Genomic DNA, 18,653 nt, shown 5'->3' with positions numbered 1-18,653 from the left:
TCTGTGTGTCCGTCCGTTTGTGTGTGTGTGTGTGTGTGTGTGTGTGTGTGGAGAGAGGAGCGACCGCTGCAAAAAATATCCACAACTTTATTAAACTGTTAGTCATACCGTAATTAAAAACAGGACAGTCAGTGTGTCACGGAGGCGCAGTAACGGTGAAACACATTATAGTATAGTACCTATAAAATAATATTAACCAGAATCCGGTGTGTTTTTCCTCTTTAGAGCAGCATTATTAGCACTTTTACTTATTTTGTTCAAGTAAGGGACTGTTCGTTACTTACTGGGGGAGTGGTGCAAAAAAAAAGGGAGGCATGTCAAATCATTTTTTAAACACTGGGGAGGACTTATGGTTTTTATATTGGCTTAGGGAAGGGGCATACACATTTAAATGGCTGTATTTTGTATTTATTTAACCACCATTTTTTAATGTCGCCAAAATGACATCATTACTCTCAGTCAGACACTGTAAAAAACAACAATTTGGCTATTGTTATGTGACTTTAGTGAACGTGAAATAAACACTTTAAACACCAAAGTCACACAAGAACACAAGCACACTAACTGAGTGATGCCATGGTAGACCAGCAGCTCCTGCCCCACAGGGCTCAGCTCAAGCCACACCCCCTTTCAGAGGGGCGTGGTCAGACACAGCTCATTTGCATTAAAAGCTACAGACACAGGAACAACCTTTTCTGAGCAGGGCTGAAACAGAGAGGTTTATGGGCATGCTGAAATCCAGGACTGGAGACATGTTTTGGGACCTCTGTAACCTATTTACATTTGTTGAAAAGGAGTAAAGTACGTGCACTTTAAATTGCTGTTTTTCTTGATGGAGTCTGGGTTTGAAGAAGGCGCCATAATGGAATCAATTCCCCATAAGATTTATAATTCTGCATCAAATGGACACCATACCCTACACCATTGCCTGACATGCACCTCCCCAAAAATGTAACTACACGTCACAGCGATGCAGACCTCTATGTTTGTAAGCTGAGACCATTTCCCTCAGTGGAAGCAAAGCTTTGATTTACTTTAATTTCACAGATAAGAAACAATAAATTGCGAAGACAGTAAAGCCTCAACAGAGCAGCATTTTAAGTCTTGTGTGTGATTTATCCTGGCTTCATATGAGCAGAGGAACTGCGCTCATCGCTAAGCTAATTTATACAATGTAAAATGCCATAGGCTTGTGCTAATAGCTAACGTTAGCATGTTGTATTTGTTTGGAAAACGTGTTTAGTAGACAGTTGTTTTGTCAGTGAACCTTGTGAGTTGTAATGGAGCCGATTTTTGTAACGTTATCTTTGTTAAATGTTGCTGTTGTCCCTGGCTTCGTATGAGTAGAGGAAAAGTCTGCTAGCTGCTTCGCTAATTCCTACAATGTAAAATGCCATTGGCTTGTGCTAATAATGTTAGCATGTTGTATTTGTGGGGAAAATGTGTCCAGATAAAGACAAGTGTTTGTCTGTGAATGCTGCGAGTTATAGTGAAGCTGATTTGTGTACTTGTGTTTGAAATTGTCTCTATTAAGCCATGTTTAATGTGTGTTTAATGTGTGTTTAATGTGTGTTTTGAATCAACTAAACTTTACAGCACTTCACAGAAACACTGCCGCTCACTAGTGTTTTGAAGGTGTAACTGCAGAGTGACACAGACACACCACCACACAGGTATAAATGCTCACAACGGTGTAGACTCTGACACACCAGTACAGATCCCACTTAAGAAATTGCTGTCTGGTGGAAAGGTGAAGCTGTAACAATACTCTCAATATAGCGTACACTTAAACTGATATTGATTTTTTTTAAGTGGCTAAAATAAATTTTGTTGCTGAGCCTCAGAGGCAGAGCTCCAGCCCACTTCTCTGTGGGTGCGCTGACCGCAATCTACTGGAGGTAACACACTGACTATGGATAAGTACCTCACACAACCCCACTTCAAAAAACCTGAAATATCCCTTTAATGTTGTGACTGATGAAGGTGGAACTTTACTTTTTATACTGCTGGATAGTCTTATATATAGGCCTCATAATAAATCATACTTTATCTGCTGTAAATAATCGTAGTAGCAACCGAATGTATCATATACCAAAAATACTCAAGTAAAGTACCTAGCCCTGAATCTTTACCTTAATTGGAAAAATTAAGGTCATTTTAAGGTATGAATTAAGACATGGGTGTTATGTTCTTTTATCAGTAGCTGGTTGGGAGTTTTTATGTCTTAAAAAAGTCCTTAAACTGTGGAGTGTGAGGATTTGTCCATTAATTGTCTCCTGAAGCTGTTATTAGAACTATCTTAATTACATCATTATTCTACAGTGTAAATAAATGAAATTTTAAATCTGCAGCAAATGCACCTAAATCTAGTAATTAATGAATCAATGGATTATAAAACATTAAGGCATTTTTTAATGGATAAATTATTTTTAAAAAGAAAAACCCTTTTAAATTTGACAAATAACATGAGAGCCTCTTAAATATCCTTAGTTTCTCAGTTAAGGTGAAAATTCCGGTATGCTCATAATGGTATTAGGTATATATTATTTTACCCATTCAAAACACCTTAAACCATGCAGATAACACTTAGCATATTATAATCTTAGCGCAGTATTTGATGTACTGAGCTGGTGTGGCTTGACATCAGTCTAATCTTACTGTTAACAGCAGCACATTATTGAAAATTAAGGGTAAAGTCAGGTTCTGAGGACAAATTAAGGATTTACTTAAAGTCTTTTCAAATGAATGGACAAATTAAGGGATCTCTTGCTGAGAGCTTTGGTGTGTTTTAAGGGGTAAATAAAAGATCATTTGATTAAATTTTAACACACTTGTTTTGTAGTGAAAATCTAAACTCTGTTGTTTAAAGGTGAGGACACAGCAGTCTGGTTAAAGAGAACACTCGTGTGTCATTTACTTGAAAATAAAGTTCTGGGATCTTAAAACCAAAACGTCATTTCAGGGTAAAACATTTAGGAGAGACCTGGAGGCTAAAATATTTTGGCAGGAGATTTTTTTTCAGCGTAGAGTGAAGGCCTGTGGTGGGTTAAACTGAGCGAGAGCTGCAGGGTCAGACAGGAGGATCCCCCCCCTCGGACAGCAAACTGCAGGAATCCTCTGATCTTGTTTAAGTCTCAACATCTGGATTTATTTAGATCAAAGGATCAGACTCACAGCGATGGAGGTCGATTACAACCACAGTGAAATTATAAACCATTTCCTTGAGTCACAATTCATACTCAGTCACTACATACATTTTATAAGAACACCAATATCCCCATGAGACCTCAGCGTCTGTTTGCTTCACATTGTTAATTATTATTATTGTTAGCTATCTGGGGTCAGTAGGACCTGATAAGTACAAAGAACTGAACACTGTCTTTGAACAGGAAGTAGTTTGGAGAAAAAAAATGGTGTCCTCACATGGGGACGATGGGTTTATCTTATTAGTCACAACTGTGTAATAAAGTATAAAACTGATCACCTGAACATTGTTGTGCAAATACTCAAATAAAAATAATACAACAAATATAAAACTCTTGCAATTTGTTCATTTAGACACTCTTCATGAACTTTCCTTGATCCATACTTGGAGCTAGGAATATCCTTTTATCTGTAGGAACAGTCTGTTGCACCTGATTGGTCCCAACGCCCTCAAATAAGACGATTATAAAAGCTTGTTACTGTTGCTAAAATTGCTCAAATTCATTGTCAAATCAAACTACAAACATTATTAACCATAAATAAATAAATAAACATGTTTCAGCCATAACATGTGATCAGGTTTTGGATCTTGTCCACTTACGTGTTGGGATTGACTGCAGACTGACTTGGCAGAGATGGCCGCCATCTTGTCTTTACATGGAGTAGTGTATTGTGCTCTTACTACCACTAGATGGCACAAAACCAGAATGTGTTGTCACATACGAGGACGCAGGGTCTCAGGAGGAAATAAGAGTACCAGTCCAAAGTGCTGCGGGCGCCCCCTTTTCTGATACGTTTAAATTTAATAAGATATTTGATGCTGTAAAAGGGGAGTTTGACACCATGACTGACAGCTGTGTGAGACGGGTGTATGAGCTGGAAACTTGATCTCTACCACACAAACTCTGGCTTCAAATGACGTCACCAGAGCAAGGTGGCAGCGGCCCTAATTAGTTTACATCATAATTTTCTTACCTAGTCAAACACACGCACATTTCTACATTATTGTAACACACATTTTCAAGTTCTACATTGACATGACTCGCCATTTCGAGTTAAGATGATTCAAATTCCAGATTTGTTTCACCATGCATGTAGACGTTATCCTGACTGCTGAGCACAGTCTCACTCCGAAGTCATCAAAATCCGGCACTTGGGTAGTGACTGCTGCGTCAGTAACCAATGAAAAAAGGCGTCCTTTAACGTCAGCATGATACACGGCTGGTTGCCGTTATAATTTAACGACTCCCGGCGGTATCAGGGGGAAGCACGGTGGGACAAAGACGAAAGTTAATGAGGCAAAAGTCTGAGTGGGGCAGGCGGGAGGGGTGGTGGATGGGTCCACCAAACAACGACTTTCACCGAGAGAGTGGTGTTCCCCATCCTGTAAGATTCTAAAGCCAAACTGTTGTTTTTTCCTAAAGCTAACCCATTTCATTGGGTTTTGGTTCACTCAAACAAGCCTTCACACCCAAATATCTGTGTTTTCCCAAATAGTACGTTCAGACCTCGACAAGTGGAGGCACAGTGGTAATGGGGGGTTGGGTAGGTGACGACAGATGGACAGAGAAGAAGGGTTGGGGTTTTACAAGAGGCAGTTATGGCTGAAAAACTTTGTCAATCAAAATAAAAAAGCAGTAACATTCCAGAAACAGGTGATGTTGGTTCACTACAAACAGAAATATTGAAAAAAATGTAATTTTAATCAATGTGAGGGTTCACATCTTGCAGCTCTTGTAGCCCGGCTGGACACCACTTACTCTGGATGTTGATGTTTGGTTGAATTTAGGTCGTGATGTCAGGTGACCAATATGTCGATGTCAGGATAACGTCTAATGCCGACGTCAACCGATGTGGAAAACTGACGACAGATGACGCTGACATTTTGTAGATTTTTAAGTAACCAAACTCCGACATCTTCCAAACATCTCATGCCAACGTCATCTTGACGTAGAATACTGACATTTTGTCGTAAGGTACGAAGAACAAAACTTAACATCTGCAACAGCCACACCGTTAAATTCTAACGTCATTAGACATTTTCCCGATTTTTCATTCCGACTAAAATTTAGCGTCTGTCCGATGTGAGAGTCCAACATCTCTCTGCGACACGCTCTCACTCCAACCTCATCACATATCAGTGTTGCTCATGGACTTTCCACGTCCACATATGACGTCCAAGGTACCCTGGCTGTGTTGGTTGTTGACGTTCTGGGACGCCATGTCAACTTCAGCCTGTTACATGCATTGTCTGTTTTCAAAATACACTTCTGTTTTCACAGGAAATGTACAGTTTGCATACAGTCTCTTTCAAAATAAAAGCACTATGTCGGTACTACACCGTGAATTGATGTTTTTTTTCCTTCAACAACAAACACACATAGTTTGGTTTAGGAAAAACGAACAGAGTTTGGCTTTATAATCTTACGGGACGCAAACACCGCTGCAAGTCACTGCCCAAGTGCTGGATTTTGACGACTTCTCTGACATCCAGTACCAACAGGGACAACAAAAACAAGTGTCTCCTCCAGTTATCAACGAGGAGGCTAAAAATAGTCCCTGAGGGGAACTGTGGTGATCAGACAGACAGGCTGCCGGTCTCCTCCGCCCCTTGATTTACATTAATCAGACGTATGAATGAGTGTAAACGAGTCTGTGTGATCCAGATTCAGAGTGTTCGTCAGGAGGTCAGAGCTCAGCTGCTGTTTTAACTCACTCAGTCAGAAATCATCGCCGCAGGTCAGACTGAGCGTCTGAGCATCAGTCTGCCTCGCAGGAAACATGAGCTAAGATTAAAGGAGATGATGATGTCACATGATCTCACCTGGTTTCAGGTGGCACTGGTTTTAATCACTGTCCTGGTACAGAAGTCATATTTAATCTGTTTAACTCCACAGTATAACCAGGGCTGTGCATGGGCAAGAATCTAGAGATGCAATACTTATCACGATCACAGGGGCTGACAGTTCAATATATTGTGATATACTGCAATACTGTAAGCAAGGTGATATACTGTGGTTCTTCAATATCTAATTGGAGTACTACCTCTACTATCTTTTGTGCAGTCTCAGCAAAGGAAGAAATATTTGTCTACAGTAGTGCTTGCAGGATATTTAGATAAACAAATTAAGAGAGAGAATTGAATAAATAAATAAATGAAAATAAATTAATAAAAATGTATTTATAAATAGATAAATAAAAAGTAGTGTTTTTGAGAATAAATACAGTACAAAACATAATATTGCAAAACTCAATTGTATCAGTATTTTCTTACACCATAAGATGAGTTATTTATATATATGAATTATGTAAAATATATCATTTACTTGGCTTTTAAGTCAGTTATTAAATGAAAATACTAAAAAGGAAATGTTTTTACTTGAAAGTTTACAGTCCTAAAATGTAAAATTCAATTACAGATATAATGAAGGGGTTTCACCTCCAAAACTATTTGGTTTGACATTTCGAACATAAAATATTCAGTAAAATTAATAAATAAAATGTTATTTTTCTTTTAAATGCTCCAAAACTAAACATAGTCTGGTTGGTGGCCAGTCGAATGTCTTATGTAAGTGGAATGAGGAAATCTGGACTCATCACATTAGTATTTCTAAAATCAGATCAGTGCTGTGAAGGAAACTAACTTTGATATGGTTTTATTCTTTTTATGAAAAACAAATGTGAATAAACAGGTCCTAAATGTCAGTTTTGTGTTTGTAAACATTAAATCTAGTCACAGTTTCCTCCACAGTGTTGCTCAGTCAGTATTTTGCTTTCAAATGTTTTTTATCACTGTCATTTTCATCCTGCCGCTGCCCTCCAGTTTGCTTCAGGATCCAACAGATGCTTCAACATCCTCTTCCTCCTCCCTCTTCATCTCATCCCTCCATCCCCAGCCTCCTGCCTGTGGCTGAGAGCAGAAGGAGCAGAGAAAAGAGAAGAGGACGGATGATCGTTGCTCTCATGATATATACTTCCTTTTTAAGACATAAACAGCTGCAGCGTGAGCGCCATTGTTCACTTTTAGCTCTTGTAAGGTGGTTCTCCCCAGAACCTGAACAGTGAGGAACGTTTGGACTTTTTTAATGTTCTGTTATGTGGGAGAGGGACGTCAGAGGTTGTGGACAAACACCAACACCAAATTAAATGGACCTGATGTTGTTACTGATTTTCTATCAGGTTTACTTTGAATCCAGGTCCCTGCTGAGCCCGATGCAAACCGGCCGGTGGTCAAATCACGTCACAGTTTTTCAGTCTGCTCCACTGATGCATCGTGATCCTTTATTTCCCTGTGATCTGATTTGATCTCTGTAATTTGTATTTGACTAATTATGAACAGCCGCACAGACACTGATGTGGGTCTGGACTCTTTCTTCTTATCTGACAAAGTGATGAGGTGGTTTTTAATTTGAGGCCTTGCTGACTGCAGTGGTGATGGATCACCATACCTCCAGGGGCCAACAGAGTGGACACACTTCCTGTCTGTCCATAGAGACACTTCGGAAATATAACACAGCTGTATTTATAATTTAGTATTACAATTTATTTTACCCTCCAGCTGAACCAGTTTGATGCTGCATCTGATTTTGGCTGCTGGTAATATTAAGCTAGCATGACCAACATAAAGCCAAAATACCCAAATTTATGGAAAATATGCCAGGCTGATTTAAACAGCAATTTTCATCCAACACCACTGGATCACCTGAAGAACCACTGGATACTTTTCAGCAGTAACTCTGGGACACACAGAACTCCTTCAACAGCCACAGGAACATCCTCAAAAACCAGTGGAGCCACCTTAGAGGCTCTTCAAGGAAAACCTCATGCTCATTAAAATAATACTTCACCTGAAAAATGATCCTTTGGATATAAATTACTCAACACGTGTGTCCTTGATTTTATGAAGAAGATTTCGTGTGTTTTTTTCTTGCACCTTGGAGGTCAAGGTGAACAGAGAATCCACTCTCTCCACCTCTACCACTGTGATCTCTTCAACGAGCACAGAAGCCTTCTCAAGGATAGGACCTCCTCAGCAGCCACTGGAACCACTGATACTACAAGGACTCTTGTAACCCTTCTCAAGGACCATAGGTACATTTAGGACCAGTGGACCCAGCTCAAGAACCATTGGAGTTCTTCAACATCCACTAGAACCATCTCTGGGACCATTGGAACCACATTATGGAGCCACAAAACTTCCTGGAGGACCACGGGACCTGCTCAAAGACCCACATAACCACCCAAAGGACCAATGGAGCCTTCTCAAGGACCCCTACAACCCCCTTAAGGAATCCTGATACCCTGAACCCTGGACCACCTCCTGATAGACCTCTAAAACCTACTCACAGATAACTTAAACCATCTTGGGCACAGTGGGAACCGTATTATGGAGCCACAAAACTTCCTCAGAGCCCAGTGGAGCCTTCTCAAAGCCCACTAAAACCTTCACTCCACTGGGGTTTCTCTGAGCACCAGTAAAGCCACTTCAAGGCCCACTGGAGTTCCTCAATGACCAGTGGTGTCTTCTCAAAGATAAGTAGAACCATCCTAGGGATGATTGGAACCATGTTGCAGAGCTAAAAACTTCCTCAAGGACTAGAAGAGCCTTCTCAAGGATAATTGGGACATTAAGGACACCTGTAACCACTTCAAGGATCACTAGACTCCCTTGACATCACTGGAATTATCTAAGGATAACTAGAGCCATCTCAGGGACCACCACATTACAGGGTCAAAAACTTCCTCAAGGACCAGTGGATCCTTCTATATGACCACTAAAACCTCCTTGAGGATGACTGAAACCTCCTGAAACCTCAAACCTACTGAAGGAGCCACCACCACTCTTACACTGGGATCTATGCAAGAAGCACTGGAACCTTCTCAGGGAATACAAGGACTTCATCAGGGGCCGAACCACTTATACTGCAAGGACTCACCCCTGTGACCCTTCTCAAAGACCACTGGGACATTAAGGGCCCCTGGAACCACTTCAAGGGCCACTGGAGTTTTCAGTGATCACTGGAATCCTCTCAGAGATAACTAGAACCATCTAAGCAACCATAGGAACCACATTATGGAGCCATAAAATTACTTGAGGACCATGGGAACAGCTCAGGGACTCACATAACAACCCCAAGGACCACTGGAGCCTTCTCAAGGACCACTACAACCTCCTTTAGGAATGCTGAAACCTCCTGAAAGACCACTAAAACTTACTCAAGGGGCCACTATTGCTCTACCACTAGGATCTCTTCAAGGATCACTGAAACCTGATCAGGGATAAGGACCTCCTCAGGGATCACTGGAACCACTTATACTTCAAGGACCCACCCCTATAACCTTCTGGGGGACAAATGGAACATTGAGGCCCCTGGAACCACTTCCAAGACCACATTTATGACGACTGGAATCTTCTAAAAGATAACTAAAACCATCTTAGGGAGTGTGGGAACCTCATTATGGAGCCACAAAACGTCCTCAAAGACCAGTGGAGCCCTCTCAAGGACCACTAAAACCTCCTAAAGGACCTCTAAAACCTACTCAGGGAACCACTAACACTCCACCACTGGGGTTTCTCCAAGCACCAGTAGAGCAACTTGAAGGCCCACTGGTCCTCAGGGACCAATGGTGTCTTCCTAAAGATAAGTAGAACCATCTATGGGATTACTGGAACCATGTTAAGGAGCTAAAAACTTCCTCGAAGACCACTTCCTCAACAGTCACTGGTATCTTCTCAAGGATAACTGGAGCCATCTCAGGGACCGCCACATTACAGAGCCACATAACCATCCCAAGGACCAGTGGATCCTTCTCTATGACCACTAAAACCTCCTTTAGGATGACTGAAACCTCCTGAAACCTTCTCCTCTCTGACACCTCTAAAACCTACTCAGGGAGCCACTACCACTCAACCACTTGGATTTCTTCAAGGTACACTGGAAACTTATCAGGGACAAGGACCTCCTCAGGGACCATTGGGATCACTTATACTACAACGACTCACCCCTGTAACCCTTCCCAAGAACCACTGTGACATTGAGGACACCTGGTACCACTTCAAGGACCACTGCAGTTCATTTATGATCACTGGAGTCTTTGTGAAGATAACTAATTGGAACCACGTTACAGTACCACAAAACTTCCTAAAGGCCCTTGAAAGTTACTCAGGGAGCCACTAAGACTTTAAGAACTAGTAGAGCCACTTCAAGGCCCACTTGAGTTTGTCCATGACCACTGGTATCTTCTTAAAGATAACTAGAACCATCTCTTGGACGACTGGAACCATATTACAGAACTAGAAACTTCCTCAAAGACCAGAGTAGACTCCTCAAGGACCACTGGGACATTATAACCTCTGGAACTACTTCAAGGATTCCTTAAAGATCCTGGACAATTCCTTGATGGTCACTGGATTCTTCCCAAGAATAACCAGAACAATCTCAGGGACCATTGGAACCACTTTACAGAGACACAAAACCTCCTCAAGGTTCAGAGGAGCCTTCTCAAGGACCACTGAAATTTCCTTTAATACTTCTGAAACCTCCTGAAGGACCACTAAAACTATCCAAGGGCAGGGAAGAGGTGAAAACTAACATTATTTATTATCATTGTCCTGAAGTGTTACACTGATAGAAACAAGACAAACTTCTTTAAGAAAAAAAAAGTTCATTAACAAACTGAATTAGTTTTGTTTCAGTGACAGAAACAAAGAATCTCATTTAAATTAAAGATGTGTTTGTGTTTGGGAGGCGGAGCTGAACAGGAGCAGTGGATTTCAGCGTTCATCAGAAACCTCACTCAGGATAATGAAAACAAAATGTTTTCTATTCTGGATCATTTCGACGATATGAGACTGTCAGAGACAGACGACCACAGCGGGCTGTTTCATTTTACTGAACATGTTTTAATTTGTGGCAGCAGAGACGAGGCGGTGGTGGCGGCGGCTCCCGATGACTATCAGCTCAGCTCCCATCTGATTTACATCCTCTGATGACTAAAACTGATCACATGAACCTGCTGGATTCTGCTGGACACACTCTGGTGCTCTGATTACGTTTATTATCTATATAATGCTCTCAAGGACTCCTGGAATGTCCTCAAAGATGTTTAAAATCTCAGGAGGAAAGAGGTCAAATCAGGTTAATTACAAGAACAGTAAATGATATGTATTTCCTGTCACATGACGTGAGCAGACACATGACCAACAACAGAAAAAATACTCCAAATGACTGAAACCTTCTGAACCTGCTTCACTGTTCACATTGAATCTTTTATTTTGTTACAAATATGTGTAGAGCACTGGAAGTTATTGTGTGTTGTTATTTTCATTTATGCTGCTCCTCAATAAATTAGTTTCCCAACAATCCCTGACAGATTCCTTAACAACTGCTGGAATTTTCTCAAGGACCCTGGAGCTTGCCCAAGAACCCCAGGAACCACCTCAAGGACCACTGTAGCCCAAGGACCCCTGGAAACTTCTTGTGGATACCTGTGACTGCCCATGAACTCCTGATGAAGCCTCTTCAAGGGCTTTTAAGCCTCTCCAAGAACCCCAGGAAACCTTCCTGTAGAGTGCTGGAGACCTTTCAAGGACCCCTGGAACCTTCTCAATCACTCTTAAAGCTCCTGTTACCCAGGAACCGCTGCTGCCTCTTTAAGAACCCCTGGAAACTTCACAAGGACCTTTTGTAACAATCAGGACTACAGGGGAACCTAATTAAGGCCCCCTGAAACCCCCTGAGGATCCCTGCAACCCTCTCAAGAATCCCTTTTGCTTCCTGAAGGACACCTGGAACCTTCTCAGGTTCACCTACTGTAGAAAGATAATTTAATTAACATCCTGCTCTTCTATATTAACTGCCTTTGTGTGTGTGTGTGTGTGTGTGTGTGTGTGTTTCTCAGATTTTACTGATTTTAGCTCTCTGCTGCCACCTGCTGGTCATCTGAAAGCATCACAGCAACAAAACCACACAACAACCACAACTTTCCCTTTTGCTTTTTAATTCTTTCTGTAGGGCTATCTTCAGTCCACATATCAGAACCACAGGTGTGGTACTAAGACAGATCTTCTGACACTTTAATGAGAAGTTGTGCGCACAAGATACAAAATAATATCATCTTTCAGGACTTCAGAGGCTCCGTAATATGTCACTGTTAAAATATACAGAGCTTCAGAAACAGAATGAGGCTGTTGTCCTGTCAACATGTCGATCTGATAGCTGAACTGGTCTAACACTAAATGACAGAGCAGCAGAGTACAAGATGAGGTTTAAATAAAGACTGTTATCAGACACACAGCTGCAAGGAAACAAAAAGTAACAGACAAAAAAAACCACTTAAATACAGTTAAACTGATGAAATTATAGACGACAAACTGCCTCTGCTCAGCAATTCCAACATTAAGGGTCAAAGTTCAAACACAGTGACTTCAGCTTAGTGTAGAATTTACAAATTCACGTTTCTCCCTCATCATTAAAATGTTTAGATTGCAGTAAGACTGCCCCCTACTGGACTGTAATACAGCTGCACACATACTAATTAGTTTTTTTTATCATCTAATTTAAAAACTAAAATACATATTTGTGAACAAAACATACAGTCAGTTTACTGCTGTTTGACTTTGTCCAATCCTGTGGTTTGAATTTTGGCATCATCTTAACTTTACATCAGGATCACTGATTAGCTCTTTGAGGCTCAATGAGCCGAGACGTTTTGTTCAAACAGGTGTTTCACTCTGAGCTCTATCTGAGGATTTGGCAGCTTGTTTCAAAGACACAGTGAAGTTTTATTGCAAGGTCATGTGACAGATTGGGACGTCATCACTCCTCCAGGCTGCAGAAGCCGTCGCTGAGCAGGAAGTGAGTTCGGAGCACAGACAGGATAGGGCTCCGCGGGGCCCCAGCCAGACAGTACGCCTCGTCCACGCTCAAGCCACGGGACCGCAGTGTCCGCAGGGCACCGCCGCAGCTTTCCCTGCCGCCATGTGACGTCACCAGGACGATGCTGAGAGGGCTGTCCAACATGCTGAACCTCTGCCGCATCTTGCCGAGCTGAGCCGAGAAATTCTGTGGAAAAAGAATGTGAATTATCGTTTAGAAATCTCAGATGTCTTGAACTTCTCAGGGATTTGAGTCAGCTCTGGAGAAGCTTCTGTTTGAATTATAAAGTAAAGGTGATGTATCGTTGCTGTGAGTACCTGAGCGGCCAGTCGGCTCGCCGGCATCGGGTCAGTGTCGGGGCGGATGACAGCGTCTCCGCAGAACATTACTCTGAGCTGCTCTGACGGAGCTACCTGCTGGTCCAGCAGCGCTGAGAGAACACCTGGACCAATGACAAAGAGGATGATTCACTTTCTAACACCACACTCACCTGTACACCTGTCAATACATTATCTATCACATCAGCCATTTTTACACAGAGATGGCGCTAAAGAGCCGCTACCAAGTCCCTCTTTATGCCGTCTTTGCATTTTCATGCAGAACCAAACAATAGCGGACGCTCCAGTGTGTGATTTAAGACAGCATGCCAACATTGCAGAATCAGAGGAGGCGTGACATGTAACACAACGGCGTCAGAATCTAGTGTGACATATTACTTGTGTCAACAACACTTTGTAAACAATAACAATGGTATAACATGTCATTAAAAATCTTTCACCATCCCTGTTATATGGCGGCTGATCCAGTTCTCTGCTCGGAAGGTAAGAAGCTTCTGGACCTCACTGTTTTCACTATTTGTGGACATTTTTGGCTGCTGTTCTTCTTCTTCCAGTTAGCTGCTAAATGCTACCAGCTACTATTTCAATCTCCCACGATGGGTTGCACGCATAACAATTCGTCAAAATGTCACTCCCGTGCCACCCATGATCCTGTCCTGCCAGCTGTCCCTTTTATACAGAGCTGTTACGACGCTGTTACTACCTCCGATGCTGCCTTAAAGGTGAGACAACTCTGTCCCCTCATTCTGCAATCGTACCTCTGTTACAGAACAGCGAGGCAACGTAAGAGTGTGAAATTCCAGCCTTGAAGAGGCTGTGAGTTTTCTACAATGACCCATGTCCTGTGTCAGGACCTTTAAAGCCACACGATACAAACTAGCAGCAATGACGGCTGAACTGAACGATGAAGTGTTCCTTTATGTGTTTAGAAAATTCTCCTCCTTCTTAAAGAAGCAGTGTGTAGGATTTAGTGCCATCTAGTGGTGAGGACTGCAGATTGCAACTAGCTGAAACTTCTCCCATGTGCCAAGCTTGAACTCTCACCTAAGGCCCAGACTCACCAAACCGACTTCAAAGACCTGGTAGCAAAGAAAGCCAATTGTTGCATCTCAGATGACCTCACGCCGTCTGTGTCTCTGCCAGAAACCTGCGCATGAACAGCGCAAGACCACGTTCTGCGCCGGTGTGAGAGAAAGTAACTCTCGAACACCAGCAGATGGCGGTAGTCTGTATTCATCATTCATAAAGGGAAACAGGACGGCCGTGTTAATGCTAGTTAGCCAGTTAGCACATTAACAACACAATCCAGTGTTGAAAGAACAGAGCATATTTACTGTGCGCCACTGAACAGTAACACAAACCATCAGGAAACATCTGCTTCTGCTAATAATATTAATGACAAACAAAAAATAATCTGACCTTCTGTAACAAGTTTGTTTTTATCTCACTCCCTCGACTTTAGCTCTTTGTTTACTTTCCTCACTTCCATCTCTCTTCTTGTGAACGGAACTGGCGCTGTCACCAAATCAACATGCTAAATTGGCTCAAAAAACAGCCAATGGGGGAGCAACTGAGCGGGACACACTGCACCAACTAAGGCGACAAAAGCTCTCTGCCAGCCCAACACTGACTGACAGCCGACAGTCGGCCTGGTGTGTCAGGGCCTTTAATTCTAAAAAATGTTTTTCTTAGAATAGGAAATTATGTTTCGCTGGTGCTTCGATTCATTTTAAAGACCCGAAATGATGTATAAGTTATTTCAGTCTCAAAATTCAAACAGAATTTTATGACAGTAACTGTGATCCACAGCAAGAACTCCTCCTCGTATCCACTGCACATCAACTGTAATAAAGGTCAGAGAAGAAGAAACTTCCTGACCTTTCTGCGATGCCCGTGGCGCCTCGTTTCTGTCCGTCGACAGGAAGAGCTGCACGTTATTTTTCAGTAAACTCTCGATGAAATCCTCCTCGCTGGAAAAACAGAACCTGCTGACTTCAAGACCTGCAACAGAGCGGTGATGACATCATCACAGGAAGTCATCAACAAGACTACAAAAACTCCAACACTGATCTGATTATAATCTGTCTGATGACATCTGAAGTTAGATTACCGTAATGTCTGGTTTTGCTCATAATGGTAAAAGTAAGATTACCGTAATGTCTGGTGCTGCTGATGATGGTAAAAGTAAGATTACCGTAATGTCTGATGCTGCTGGTGATGGTAAAAGTAAGATTACCGTAATGTCTGGTGCTGCTCATAATGGTAAAAGTAAGATTACCGTAATGTCTGGTGCTGCTGATGATGGTAAAAGTAAGATTACCGTAATGTCTGGTGCTGCTGGTGATGGTAAAAGTAAGATTACCGTAATGTCTGGTGCTGCTGGTGATGGTAAAAGTAAGATTACCGTAATGTCTGGTGCTGCTGATGATGGTAAAAGTAAGATTACCGTAATGTCTGGTGCTGCTGGTGATAGTAAAAGTTAGATTACCGTAATGTCTGGTGCTGCTGATGATGCGGGAGCTCTGCTGCTGTTGCTGGCTGTCAGTGGTGATCAGGATGACATCAAACAGCAGCGACTCAGCAGGATTTTCCTCCAGCAGACGTTCGTTCACTCTCTGCAGCGCCTGAATATAAATTAAATTAAACATTTTCCTTTAAAGCTTCAGTCTGGTGATAACCCATATATTTCTAATTGTCAACCAAGTCCATCTCTAAGTACTTTCTAACTTGCCTTCTCTGTCTGTAGCTCTCAGATCCAAGTCTATTGGTTCCTACTGAAGACATAAATCTTTAAAAACATGTCACAAATATATATATATATATATATATATATATATATATATATATATATATATATATATATATATATATATATATATATATATACGTTTCAATTTTTTTCACTTTTAAAAAGGCTCATAATTTCCAGCTGGTCACTCTACCTTTGCCCGTTTCTGAAACATGAGGAAACAGTGCATTTGCTGGGGACTGTTTTCAGCAGCGGATTAATCCACATTTGGTGCTCTAGTAAGTAAATGGGGCAGCAGGATGATGTACGTGGGACTGAGTCAAAATAAACTAGTGTGTGTTTGTGATGATGAAGGAACATGTCACCCAGTGCAACAGTGTGGCTCGCAGGTGTGCTTTTAATAAGGTATTTGAATAAATGAATATCACTATCCTTACACACAGGCATCAATGATGGGTAATGATTTCTCTTTCCACACACACACACACACACACACACACACACACACACACACACACACAATAATAACCTAAACTGAGTTGTGAAATTCTGACCTGCAGCAGCGGGAAAGCCACACCTGCTCCGTACACGTCATCACCATCATCAGCTCCAGATTCGAACACTGCGCGAGACGTTACCGCGATGACCACTGCACGATCAGCATCTTTCTGCAGAGGAGACACAGAACCTGCATCTTCATCTGCACTTAAAATCAGACAGGACACAGAACAACAGAACCAGCAGACAATTCATACAGAACCTTTAAGGAATCCCCCAAAGGCCAACATGAACACTACTCACAGAACCACTGAAATACCAGACTTTGAAGTGAAACCTGACCTTTGACCTCATAAACACATTTTTAAGGTATCGTTAGGACTTTTGAAATGGCGTTGTAAGGGGTACTTATTAATAGACAGTATGTTAGCCGGCCCCCAGTATGGAGAAGCGGGGCAGGAGTCTGACATGGAAGCTAAACACATAATTTAGCCATCTAAAAAATAATATCAGTTTAAGTAACTCCATATCTGGAATATTTTCACTGCTTTATCTTGATGTCAGACAATGATTTCCAACAGGAAAATGAAGCTGTTTTATTGCTCTTTTCTAAGCCAGACTCCATTGAGAAAAACAGTGATTTAACATCCCTGAACAAAGGAGCTGCTGGTCTACCACTGCCTCAAACTGACATACTGTTTGTTTAAATGTGTGATTTTGGCATTTAAAAGGGTTAGATTGGTCTCGCCAAAGTCACACAATAGCACTAACTAACTAACTGACCAAGGCAGTGGTAGACCAGCAGCTCCCGTCTTCAGCAAGCTCAAAACAACTGCTCACTGGAGTCTGGTGGTTTGACAAGAGCATAGATGGAAAGATGAAGCCATTAACGACTTCCCCGTTGATGTGGGCTGTCTGACAGAAATGTAAAGTGGTGAGTAGTACATTGCTTAGCTCCTGTGTCAGACTGCAGCCTGCTTCTCTAGACTGGGAGTGTGCCGACTGACATCTACTGTATGTAACACACTGACTATGATAAGCACCTTATAAAACCCCACTTCAAAAAATCTGAACTATCCCTTTACTTAAAGTATTCTGCTATTTGTAAACAGGTTACTGTATGTCAGAACACACCATGCTATAGTACATTTTCGCACTGTCTTAAAGAGTAGCTTTGTTTCTTCTGTGCAGTGTCTCCCACCCTCACATTCTTAGGGCCAAATCCCTATTACAAAATATACAATTTTAGCCTTGCGTCACTAACTGGTAACGGTATGCAACAGTTAAAGAATTACTTATGCTGTATTTTAAACTAGTGCGTCCCACTCATGAATTCGGTGCTCATTACATACACCTTAGTGCCATTTTTCATTTAAATTTAACTTCTAAAATACTCCTCATGTTCTCCCACAATGACAGGACGTTTGCAGGATTAAAGGGTGTAAACGTTAGTGCAATGCTGGGCTGCATGGTGAATTATTTATGAGCTGAATTTGCCAGAAGAAAATGACATATCGAGTGATGAGATTTACACAGTGTTGAACTGAAAATGAGGAAGATGAGATTAAAACACCTCAAAATGTGAATGCAATCTGGCGGGAGACTCCGAGAGATGTCACAACACACAGTGTGATATTATTAATATTTGGTCAAGCTGGATGGGAGTGGTTCTGCAGGTGTGTGATCTCACCTGTCTCACGGTCTGTATAGATGAGACAGTTCTAGACAACCCGCCTCAGGTGAGTCTTACCTGCTTCACGTCCGTGTTCTGGATCGTGGAGACCATGTCCGCCTCTCAGCTGAAACCCTGCCGGTTGTAACGAGCCTCAGCAGGTGTATCTACCGACCTGTCCACCTGTCACCACACCGTACCTACCACTGAACTGGACGCGCTGTCAAACTTTCAAAGTTCCTCCAGAAACACACAACTGTCGGTTCAGGTTCCGCCTCCGACGTTCGCTTTAAGAGCGCAGCGTGATGACGTCA

At 41.9% G+C, this 18,653-nt stretch overlaps 1 protein-coding gene across 1 annotated transcript; it reads right to left on the bottom strand.

Annotated features, from left to right (window-relative positions):
• Positions 1-12,193: 12,193 nt before the first annotated feature.
• LOC117261987 (cytosolic 5'-nucleotidase 1A) lies at positions 12,194-18,637 on the bottom strand. The gene is made up of 6 exons (XM_078167621.1): positions 18,418-18,637; positions 16,724-16,837; positions 15,909-16,044; positions 15,299-15,421; positions 13,400-13,524; positions 12,194-13,268 (listed from the first exon to the last, which is right to left on the bottom strand). Exons 1-6 carry the CDS (start codon positions 18,451-18,453, stop codon positions 13,023-13,025), a joined length of 780 nt encoding a protein of 259 aa, XP_078023747.1. The 5' UTR covers positions 18,454-18,637; the 3' UTR covers positions 12,194-13,022.
• Positions 18,638-18,653: the final 16 nt, after the last annotated feature.

The sequence above is a fragment of the Epinephelus lanceolatus genome, chromosome 5 (genome assembly GCF_041903045.1).
Source record: "Epinephelus lanceolatus isolate andai-2023 chromosome 5, ASM4190304v1, whole genome shotgun sequence".
Taxonomy (NCBI): domain Eukaryota; kingdom Metazoa; phylum Chordata; class Actinopteri; order Perciformes; family Serranidae; genus Epinephelus; species Epinephelus lanceolatus.
The sequence above is the reverse complement of the archived record's forward strand: the minus strand, read 5'-3'. Positions and strand labels throughout refer to the sequence as shown.

Excerpts from the sequence above, each read along its gene's own strand:
- LOC117261987 (XM_078167621.1), bottom strand. The coding sequence starts at position 18,453 with ATGGTCTCCACGATCCAGAACACGGACGTGAAGCAG. Across the intron at positions 16,045-16,723 it reads TGGCTTTCCCGCTGCTGCAG|GCGCTGCAGAGAGTGAACGA; the intron begins GTCAGAATTTCA and ends ATTTATATTCAG. Across the intron at positions 13,269-13,399 it reads CGAGCCGACTGGCCGCTCAG|AATTTCTCGGCTCAGCTCGG; the intron begins GTACTCACAGCA and ends CTTTTTCCACAG.